The following is a 12,214-nucleotide window of genomic DNA, read 5'->3' on the forward strand; positions in this document are numbered from 1 at the left end:
ATTTTTAATTACCATTGATGCCATCGTCATCATCCTCACCACCACCCTCACGACTCTGACCTTCAAAGGTGGGAGTCTGTGGGTTGCAGTGGCAGAAGCGTCTGGAGAAATGTACAAGGACCCTCTCTCTCTCCTGGGTCTCTCCCATCAGTGGAAAGGCCTTTAAGAAGTTCCTGTCATACACACACAAACGACACCCCGAGGTCAACAGGAGGTCAAATGTTTCCCAGTAATGCTTCTCTGGAAAAGGAGTGATTTAAATCACTTCTGGCAGTAAAGAGAATCTGCAGAGGAGCGGAACTGACAGCCTCGTTGGATATCTTATGAAACATTTCACTGTGAGAAAAACTTTAACTGTCACGCCCGCTTTTAAAAACTTAAAAAAGGTCACATACTCAGTGGTATGTTGTCATAAGGGAGGATTATGTCACCTTTTGTCTTTGTGTGTGTGTGTGTAAACTGGCTGCACTTTTCAACTGCAAATAAATGGGTTTGATTTTGTAACTGTTTGGCAGACTCAACAAATTTCACACTGGCTGCTGTCCCCCTTTCATACTGTACATTCTGATGTGAAACATTAATGTAGACTTGAAACAAACAGTCTATCCATCGGTAAGTCCATTGACAGAAAAATAGTCTGCAACTACTTTGATATTACACTAAATATTTGTTGGTTCCAACTTCTAAAATCCAGCTTCAAAACAAAACATGTGAAGACGTGACGTTGAACGTTGCATAGTGGGTAATGTAGGCACCAGGTTTTGAAAAGCAGTCCACTGGTCTAGCTGACAGCTGACCCTGATATATTCTTCCTTTTCAAAACTTGGTCCCTACATTACCCACAATGCAATTTAGCCACTGAGTGACATCACTGGAGGCAATTTATCAGATTACATGCAGCTTACTCTGGAGCCACAAAAGGCTTTATACTACTTCTGTTAAAATATGCATTAGTGCTCCCCCAGACCTGTATACACACTTTAAGGTGTAAAAATGGTGGTTATCATTTAATCTTTTTTATTTTCAGATCTTCAGATTAATCAATAATCAAAATAATTGTTGGTTTCAGCCCTACATTAATGCTTCCTCTCCTGATTTTATAATTAAGATGAAGACAAGAATATTGATTGAAAGACTTTCTGTACAGTCAGATTACTGCAGGCAGTAACCATCATTAAACCAGACTTGTACAATGTTACATTTTACTTTCTAAAAACAGTAAGATAATCTGGCCCTGTCTAAAGTGCACACACACAGCCTCCTAACTGAGCAATCCTGAGCTGAAGGCAGCAGTTCGGGACAGCAACATGTCAGGTACAAGGCAGTGATGCACTCCATTGCTGTCAGCGCCACTGGCTTACTGTGCTCAACACGACAGCTTGATTAGCACTGAGCTAATGCCTTTTGAAGAGGCAAAGTGGAGAATACACAGACGCACGCATGTGTATCGATGTCTACATCACAAACTCATCACTCCCAAGTGCTGAGTGTGCATTTACCTCAGGGCTCGATCCAGCGACAGGCCGGAGAAATCAAAGAAACTCAGGTACTCTGATGCCACCAACTGGCTGAACTCATTACTGCAGGGAGAGAGAAGAGAGCATCAGCACTTTGACGTGGCACTGAAGACGCATGAATCTGTTATATAAACATTTTCTTACTGTATCAGAGAAGAAATGAGGTTAGCTTGTGCAGATGGGTTTGATTATGTGTCATAGATCAATCCGGTGCATCTACATACACATCATATCTCATCAATACATGTGTGAAAGGATGTTTAAATACTGAACATATGTGACTATGTCAACATGTTTTCCTCTACGTCTGGTGATTGGTCAGTCCATCAGTCATTATGTGTGTGCATCTGTGTGTGCGTGCTCACTTCTTGCCCAGGTGTCTGGCCACATCACAGCGTTTGAAGCCCTCGAGGTGATAGAGGCGCTTGGCCAGCCTCTTGGCGGCCTCACAGTCGGCTCGGCAGCCATTGGCCAGAGTGTCAGTGCTGCCGCGCTCCAAACGCTCCAGACTGCCCAAATCGCACTCGTCTGAGTCAGACAGCACGTCTGTGAGGTTGGCATCGCTGGAGGAGAGGAGAACATACACACACACCAAGACACACACGCAGGTGGATAGGTTAATGAAGGGAACACATGTCCATTGTTACATGCCCACTCACTTAAAATGAGACAGAGGAAACAGAACTGATGAGCAGAAAACTCAATTACACAAACATATGTTCGCATACACACAAACAAAAAGTCAAATGAGGTTTAAATGACTTGTTATGCCACTGACCCAGTTTCACCGTCACTTAATGTCCTACTTTAATGCAGTGAATCTAAAGGCTGATTATAATTCCGAAGCAGCGTTCACCTGCCCCAATCTCTTCCAAAAAGCTCAGCTAATCTCACTCTTAACCTCGAATATAATTTGAATTAAAGTGCTGTAATATAAAAACTAAAACCTCTTTTTCAGGCAAATGTTGCCTGGAAGTTAGAGAAGTGAGCTTTTAATTTTTACAGATCCATACAGTTAACAAGTCGTGCTCTCTGTGGCCTCAACAACTTGCCTTTGGGCAAAACAGCCAGCCTCAGACTGAACAAGTAAATTGTCAATTTCATGCTCATCACTGGGCTGCCTATCTCAGCTGTGAATGGGTGTATCTGTTTGACTGTGAAGCAGGGCGTTTTCTGCAGAAGACTGAATGTTCTGAATCACCCCTGCAGGAGTAGTTAAGGTTAAGAAAAAATAAAATGAGCTGCCAAGCAGTTGAAGGCGCAAGAGCAAACATGCAGCTTTTATTGCCAAGTAATGACATGCAAAGTCTGCATGAATGATGGATATTCTTGAACATTTCAAACCCTGTTTGAAGTCAATATCCCTCGCTTTGAAAATGTAATACAGTATAGTTTCATACTGAAATGCCTTAAAAATCTTGTTTAAATACAGTGAATTGTAAAATATTGGTGATGATTATGAAACCAGATTTCTTTCAGGCTCTTTCGGCTTTGCTAGATCTTCACTAGCTGCCACCCATTTTTATTTGGAGACACACTTTAACACAAGAGGAAAAAAGATTCAAAGCACTTGCAATGTGGTTGATTAGGGCTGAACAATTAATCAAAATATTATCGACAGTAAAGGAGCAGCAACATTTTAATAAAAGTAAAATGTTTTGACAAAACAGCTTCATAGTCAAGTCCTGTAGTGCTGCAGAGATGTCCTAGCCAACAAACCTTGTTCTCCAGATGTAAGAAAACGTGGTCGCCTGACCATTGTTTTACTTTTTTTAATACAGCATTCTACTGATACTGAGCGTCTTTTCTTGTAAAAAGCCTGGTGTTATCAGTGACACAATGGCAACCCTAGTACAGACCCCAACAAACAGCACTACATCATTATGATTTAAATTTTTCTTTAGGTTAAAATGACAAAGGTTTGCGAAAATGATCATTCCTCCAAATCATGAATCATATTGCAATTGTGATATCTGTCAAAATAATTGGAATATGATTTTTTTTTACCATATTCTGCAGCCCTATGACTGAGTTGATTATTTTGAAGTGATGTTTATAGAACCAATGATAGCTTACTCAACTAAAAACAAAAGGATACCAGCAGACTTAACATTAAGAATTGAGGCCATCACTGCATACAGTGTCTTGCTGAGGGACACAGTTTGATGAACTAATCAGGCCAAGGCCTCACACTCTGTATAACTGTTCAAGTGTCATCAAGAGAACTGAGACAATCAATGCAGAGTATTAATTAGTGCCCTACTTATTTATTTATGACGACTGAGGTAGTTTGAACGAGATATTGAGCTGCTTTGCACTCTATACTTTGGTACCCACCACAGTCCATCAGTGGAAAGTTAATTAGCTTTTTTATTGTGCTTGAAACTCCCAGTGCAGACGGTTTTAATTACTAGTTAAAAAAACATTTGTTACTTTTGCTTCTACGCTGTGCTTTCTTCACATCTTATTTACAGTGTCCATTATGCAATCATCCCACCCAGTCCCAACAGACAAAACATCCAATGATCAAACATTTGTGGCAACATTTAATATCATCCATTTTGAAAGGAAACATATATTGCACTCCATTGTTGTATTTATCAGCACATCAGCACAAAATAGAAAACCATCTCGGTTTTATTTCTAAAGAGATTACACACGTTCACCTCTATCAGTCTAAATAGAACTTCCTCATTTCCTGCCTGTGTGTGCATTTGCGCGGCACCGTCAGCATTCCCGCCAGATGATTCAGATGTTTTTTGCATAATCTGATCAGCACAATTGCATTACCCTCACAAATTCAATACATTACGCACTGCTGTCGAAAGGGATTTGCTGGTTACCGTGGATACAACGGAAGCAGCAGTGTCCTGTGCTAGAAGAAGAAGTAAAGGGATTGTGGACTACACTAAGGCTGTCGGAAACAGGCATCAGAAGAAACAGACTGACACTAAAGACTGACAAATAAACAAAAACAGAAACAACAACCAGTTTCCAGGAGTCAGCCCCCTGCCTCCACATGCTAAATGGCTGACTACGCACTCCACCCCTAAAGCTGAAATCTACAAAGGGCCCTGACTTCCCTGCTCCAGGCAAGGTCACGTTGTCCTGTCTTGGCTGATTCATTAGGCTCTTTAGATCTACTCTTCATCTGGCCCCTGACCTCGGACCAATTTGCCTTGGGAGACCCTACAAGGAGCTATTGCCCCCAACAACACAGTTCCTAGGGTCACAAGGACACATAAACCCTTCCCTCTACATGCAGACTCCTCCACCTTATCTAGCATCACTGCCAAGAATGATAATAAGATCGCTGATAATGTCTGGTGAATGCATTCGCAGGGTGCCCGGGCTGTTCCTTGGGGACAGGGTGGGCAGTTTGTGCATCCGGAAAGAGTAAACCCATCTTGTGGACAAGGAGCCAGTTGGGGTGGTTTGGGAATCTGATTAAAAAGCTTCCTGTACGGCTCCTTCGAGATGTATTCTGGACATGTTCAAAGGCGAGGAGACCTCAGGGCAGACCCAGAACCTGCTCAATGAACTACATATCCCACCTAACCTCTGGGAAAGTCACTGGAATCCTCTTTAATACCAAGACAAGTGGTTGAAAATGGACGGATGGGAATATATACATAATGCACAAGTGCCTGCACACATGCAAATACACACATACAGACTCACACAAAATCAAATGAGTCAGTGGTAAACCATCAAAACAATATCTAGCCTGGTGTTTGCAGCGAAATTGCTTTTGCTTGTCCAGCCATATCAATTCACTGAGAGACCTCATAAATCATTCAAAGCTCATATCAGTCATGGGACTAAAATGATGCCGGGCTCCCTCAAGTCACTGCTGTCTGGCAATAACAGAACCAACACACACACAATAACAGTGAGAGAGACACAATATGAAGTGTCAGATATCTAGCACAGGCCCTTTGTGCCAAGACACTTGGTGTTTCTGAGGGCCAAGTGGCACACAGTAAACCTATTTGTCCATCTAAAGGCACAACTCTGTATCCCCAGGCCACATATGTTTGCTGGAACCAACGCTCAGTCTGTGTGTGAGTGTCAGAGATATAGAGCATGATAGTGCATGCCACTGACTCACATGCTAATCTCTTTGGCTGTGACTCGCCTGTACCCACCTACAAGGTGTGTCCGCATGTAAGGTGTGTGTGTGTGTGTATGTGTGTGTGCATGGGGGGGTGGGGTTTTACTGGTATCTTCAATCAGAGTAGTCAACTATTATGGGATTAACTGGATTATGAAATTCTGTTATTTCACAGACGTTTCGTTCATTTTCATGAACATTGATCAACAGCTGACTGAGATAGACATAAAAACACACACATGGACGAGCTCCTTGTGCGTGTGTGTCAGACAGGTCATCTGCTGGGACTTGTTGATACAGTCTCTGAAAAAACACTGTTGCAAAATTGACTCTTTGATGTAAAACAAGCAACAACAACGCCTCCAGCCACAAAAACTGACACAAACTTACATCCACGTAGCCACATTACATGCACATTTTGTTTTTCACACTGTTATTGACACCTTTGAGGCCATGATGAGCAAAAAGTTGGCTTATATTGACTTTGCAAAAACTGCTGCTCACAGTCCGAAGTACAAGTCAGTCGATAACATTTTAGACCAATTAGGCATCATTCAAGCTTAATTTGTAAAACCTCAACTTGAGTTGAAACAATAATCTATTAATGGAGGAGTCACGTGACAAAAAACAATCCGCCATAATTTAGATAACTGATTAATAATTTAAGTAATTTATCTGGTAAAATGTCTTAAAATCCAGCAAAATCCTCTAAATCCACTATATGGCTTAGAAGGCACTGAGACCCTAAAACAATATACATTTAAGTCACTTTATTTTGAATGTTGGTCTCAGATGTCGTAGATAAAGTTAATATCAAAGAAGTGTTATGGTGTTTTTGTCAGAGTTAGAGTCCAGCTCACTATTTCCATTTTGCCACGCAGCATAACGTTAATGTTCCCACCCATTTGGACGCAAACGTTTCAAACAATTCCAGGTCTGTGTAGATGTCAAACTTACAGGAGCTGCAGCAGAAAGTCGAAGTGAACATCATATTCCTCTTTCCACATCGTCTCTCGGTTCTTGGAAATCAGCGGTTGAAGGCGCGCGACGGTCCGACCGCCTCATCACCCGGTGGTCGGTAAAATCTCCATCGGCTCGGTTCGCTCTCCAACTTCAAGCCAAATCAAATTTCTACGAGTCGGAAGTCAGGTCATACATAATTACAGCCTGATACGATGAGGATGAATTAAACTGCGGCGTTGTTTCATCATGGTGTCAACAGGCAGGGAGGGTGTTTTGAGTTTTTTTCCTTGAACTTTCTTGGCTGGCTGGGTGATCGCTCCACGCAGGAGAGGATGTAGGGGGCGGAGCATCACACGACAGGACAGACTTTTCCTGATGAATTAGACCGTTCCTAGTGCTGGCTTTACAATGGCCCTGTGTGTCCCAGCCAACACGACTTCCTCTGCATTAAAGTGAAGGGCTCTGAGCCAGCAGATCAGTTCAGTAACAGCGGGACGTCCTGTATTTGGACTGTCGACGCTCACCAAGCTGCTTTCCAGCATGTAGTCATTTCATGTGGTTATTTCTGTACCCCCCTCCTTCTGTACAACCACAGATGAAAGAGTAAACCACTTAGCCTTTATATAACCTGTAACAAGCGGTGAGCTCTGTTTTGCAAGACTTTACAACTGATTTGGCCAAAAAGTAGCCTATGGTTTTAATATAAAACTATGATGTCAAAGTTGTTGTTGAGCTAACATGTTATAGGGCTGGATATAAACAGTAAAATAATCATAAACATATTTGATTCATTAAAGAAGACATTATGCTCATTTTCGGTTTCATTATTTTATTTTGGGTTACAACTAGAATAGGTTTACATGCTTTAATGCTCTTAAAAACACACCAGTTTTCTCATACTGTCCAGTGCAGCACTACTGTATTCTCTGTATTTTAGTCTCCTGATTGGTCAGCTCACACACCCCTGAGCCGGCACCGTTCGCAGCATCTTTGGTTGGTTGGTTGGTTGGTCGCATCTCTGTCATATTTTCAGCTTCTAGTTAGCATCATTTCTACCATGAATATAGCCATAAATTATGCAAATGTGTGACATGGTGACATGATGTGATGTCACAAAGTCACAGAATTAAAGCGGGGACTGACGGCACTTTGGGAGCAGTGTTTTCTTCTTTTTAACATTCAAGGCCTTTCATGCATAAGAGCCTATATAACACACTGAAGGAAAGGTAAAAATGAAAAAGAGTAACAGGTCTCCTTTACGGTTGCTGACTGATCACAAGTGCCTTTGTATTTACCTCTCTACTAATGTAAATAAAGTACAGTAAGGTTATACAGACATAAAAATAATCATCACACACTATGTGATGGATTATGTTCCTGCGACACAAATGCAATTTTAAGACACACTGACTCATCCCTGCATGCTAACCTCACCATCTAAACTCCTCCTTCCTCTTTCTAGTCTGGTGGAAAGAAGAACAATAGAAAAAGCAGAGGAGAGAAATGCAGCTGTGGGGTCAAAAGTACAAAATTGGGGGATGAGATGTTAGATGGGACCATAAACGAAACCTGGAGGACATCTTATTGGACAGGCAAGCACCCTGTGAGAGTCACTGCAACCTGGTTCTGCACATTATTAGGTAGAGACAAGAACTATGACTACATTTCCTTTGCAACAACAACAACAACACAGAATTACAGTTGGTGCTGGGACCAAGATACTTTTTTAGATTGAGCAAACCCTGCTGAATACTGATCACACATCAGTTTTTTGAGCAGCTTAAAGCCATGACTCATGGATAACCTCTGTCACTGACACACCATGGATTTTACAAAGACAGCAGAATTTACAAAACTATTGCAGCAGATGTGATGTTCTCATGGCAGCAGCAAAAACAAAAACTGATTCATTGATTTGAGCAGTTACCTAGAGAAGGAAACATGGGATAAGTGCACTTTGCTGACATATGCCTTAAAATGAGTCCGTACTTTGTGCTTCTCGTCAAACTGTCTTAAAGCCAGGTCAGAAAAAACAGTTATATCTAGCTGTATCCTAAAAACAAATAAAGTCAGAACAAAAATAAATAAATAAATAAATAAACACACAAGATAATTCATTACAGCAATGATCCTATTGCCATCTATCCATCCTCCTGCACCTGTAAGGCCTGCAAATGATGAATTATACCTTTTGTAATGGATCATTTATTGAACTGTTACAACTGACCAAAAGTCAAAATAAGTTCACAGACAGCCCATCAGACCAACTACTTTGGGGAGAGAGTAAATTATTCAAATTACAGGGCTGCAATTCTTTCTTTTTGTTATTTTGCTAATTTAGTTTTGTAATCCCCCACAAAAATGGCCACCAGAACCCCATCCGGAGTCTTAGGGTACCAGAGTTGCTGCTACGAGCAATCTGGTCCTTATATAACTAGAGTGAGATCTGTGTCTGTATTCTCTGCAGGAAGTCAAAAACGTTTTCAGCGTGTGTGTGTTAGGATCCTCAAGGGTTCTACCTTTTCACCGATCCTGTTCCTGACTTTCATGAAATGGATCTCAAGGTGCAGCCAAGGTGAGCATAGTGTCCAGTTTGGATGTCATCAGAACAGCTTCTCTTCTCTTTGCACAGGACATGGTTCTGTTCATCAGACCGTGACCTTCAGACACCGGGGCAGAGTGTCAGTACCTCCAAGGCTGCCGCAAAATGGTGGATTGCTCCCTCCGGATTGGGAGCGAGCTGCTTCCCCACGAGAAGGAGTTGAAGTATCTTCGGGTCTTGTTTATGAGTAAAATGGAGTGTGAGATGGACAGACAGATTGGTTCAATGTCTGCAGTACAGGACTGTTGTGGTGAAGAGGGAACTGAGCCGGAAGGCAAAGCTTTCAATTTACCAGTCCATCACCCATGGTCATAAGCTTTAGGTAGTGACTGAAAGAAGGAGTTCACAGACACAGGTGGTCAAAATAAGTTTCGTCCACAGGGAGGCTGGGCTCACCCTTAGAGATAGGGTGAGGACTTCAGACATCTGGGGAGAGCTTGTAGTAGAGCTGCTGCTCCTTTGTGTCGAAAGAAGCGCATTCAGGTCATCAAGATGCCTCCTGAGTACAGTCCTTTGGAGATTTCCTTGGCACATTCAACTATTAGGAGCCATCAGAGTAGACACAGAACATGCTGAAGAGATTATATATCCCTCTGGCTTGGGGATGCCTCGAGATCCTCCAGGAGGAGCTGGAAAACCTTGCTGAGCAGTGACTGTCTACTGGATGGATGGGTAGATATTTTGTAATATCCAGAGCCAGTATCAAACATTATTGATGTTACAGATTACTAGTAAAACATTAATTTATTGATTTTAAGGTAATTACTGTTATTCCTGTTGTTACTGTTGTCCTGTCTCTCATATTGATCTCTGCTTATGGCTGTCTTTACTCTTTTCTGTCCTTGCTTATGTTGCTTACTGTATGTTTCTGCAGAGTTGTTCTGTGATTTACATGTCATGTCTGTGCTTGCTTGTGTTGTTTGTCTTTGCTTTGTTGCACCATAATTTGCTGTTCTTTTACTGCTGCCCATGTCTTTGTCCTGCTTTTACTGTAATTCACATACCTTACATCATGATTGTTGTTTTAAACTTGTTTCTTGATTTTAGGTTGCCAACTTTTCATGAAAACTAGCTCATACATACTAAACTGAATAACAATAAAAACTAGAAATCTGATTAGAATTATGATTATTTGATTATGGATCAAGCGAGAGACACGAGAATGGGCTGTCTGTGCCCAAGAAACCTCATCTAGACTTAATATAACATCAGTATTGAGCAGCCCAAAATAAAGACTTCATCAAATATAATACTACAAGTAAAAAGAAAATATATACTGTATGTAATTATTTTTATAGCAGCAATAAAGCCCCTATGAATATAATCAGCTACTTGACAGACCTGGAACATTATTGTGGTATGGTCTGTCTTCTCTCTCCCTTTTTCTTGCACACACATAAACATACACAAGACCCAAAAACCACCCACTCAGCAGCAAACAATGGACAATGGTGACCTCTTTCGGCTGGGTAAGACTAATTGTGTTCAGGTGTGGGATTGTGTTTAGTGGAACACTGAAGAGCTTCATCTGACAACAACTAAAGAAAAACTTCTGCCCCCAAATCAGGTTCAAAGAGGAGAACAACACATGCCAAAAAGAGTCTGGCTTGTCTTGCTCTCAATACATACAGGAAGTGTTGACAGCCGCCTCAGAGGAGAGAAGCCTGTGGTGAGAAGAACCCCATTCAGCCAAAACAGTCTCTGGTACAGTAAGACTGTGGGATGTGTCACAGAACATAGAAGAGTCGAGCTATAAATAGACAGGGATAAATCTGTTGGTGCTGAAATGATTCAGTTAGTGTGTGTGTCTGTGGTGAGAGAGAGAATTTGTATGTTTTACCGCTTGGGTTGCAAAAGTGTGTACTTATATATACTTATGTCTGTGTGTGTGACTGTGTGTATGTGTTCGTATCACTGCCTGACTGAGAGCCAGGGAAGGATAATCTGCAGGATGTTTCAGCAGTGCTATAGAACCACGCTGAGGGTTTTATTCCCAAAGTGACATCCTGAAAGATGTGTGTGTGTTTTTTTTCTGTGTGTGTGAGAGAGAAAAACAGAAAGAGGGAAAAATTCAGAGTAGGAACGATAGATATGAAAGCTCCACTATCTGTGTCACTGAGTGAGCATTAGGATGTACGCGCGTTATGCACATTTTTGTTTACGCATGCATGCTGCTGGCCCATGTGTCTTTTATGTGCGTGTGTGTTTCCACACTCGACAGTGTATATGAAAGAGATTAGTCCACACGGCAGAGCTGCTTCTCTGATATGGCAACAACTGCGCCTGGCTTTTATCTGCTCTGCTTGGGCTTAGATCTGGTAGGCTCGCAAGCTCGGGGGAGGAACACACACTCACAGCATGTTTCTCACACGGATACACATAGAAACATATGGATGCATATACATATGGGCAGCCACAGATAGTGCACATGTATATGAGTGAAGCATGCATAAGTGATCAAACACTGATACTATACACTTCCGCTGCTAAGACTTTTCAATCTTAGTTTGCGCTTTGATATGACTCTGTGGACAATGTTCCAAAGTGGCATTTCTCTGCGTGTTTGTGTGCATTGATGCAACACCACAGGTTGCACAATCACAAGAAGCATTCACCTAGTTGGCTCCAGTGGGTAGATCTAGCTGGTGATGTACAGTAGTAAGCTGCTGACAGCTAGATCAAGTGTGTGTTTTCTTGGTTTCAGCAGCCTCTTTGGATTAAGCTCCAACCTCAATGACAGTTCCCACAAGCCACAGAGGCACAAAACTGTTAAAGTAGCATCTTGATTGACTATCTAATTAAATGACCAAATGTGATTGACAGTCCAATCTAAAATCCAACCTGACTGTCTGCCTGTCAGGCTGATGAAGTACATGATGTACAGGCAGAAATGCTTGAGAACTGACAAGCAGGTTTAGATTGGCACAACACTATCCCCGACAGCCTGAAAGAAACCCTTCACTTCTTATTGCCATGTGTTGGATGGCTTGTCTACAACATCTGCTATTCTTGCCAGTG

General features: G+C 41.8%; 1 protein-coding gene across 3 annotated transcripts in view; it reads right to left on the minus strand.

The window, feature by feature from the left end:
* The window catches only part of psd2 (pleckstrin and Sec7 domain containing 2), a 38,323-nt gene that overhangs the window by 9,988 nt on the left and 16,121 nt on the right, over positions 1-12,214 (minus strand). For 2 of the 3 annotated variants that reach the window (XM_073486378.1, XM_073486377.1), the window contains exons 4-6: positions 1,883-2,080; positions 1,500-1,580; positions 13-173 (exon numbers count right to left, since the gene is read on the minus strand). In XM_073486378.1, coding sequence (XP_073342479.1) covers positions 13-173; positions 1,500-1,580; positions 1,883-2,080 — 440 coding nt within the window. Of the gene's footprint in view, positions 1-12; positions 174-1,499; positions 1,581-1,882; positions 2,081-6,588; positions 7,105-12,214 lie in introns of those variants that run through there. The other variant, XM_073486379.1, reaches the window with a different exon arrangement.

Source organism: Pagrus major, chromosome 18 (genome assembly GCF_040436345.1).
Source record: "Pagrus major chromosome 18, Pma_NU_1.0".
Taxonomy (NCBI): Eukaryota; Metazoa; Chordata; class Actinopteri; order Spariformes; family Sparidae; genus Pagrus; species Pagrus major.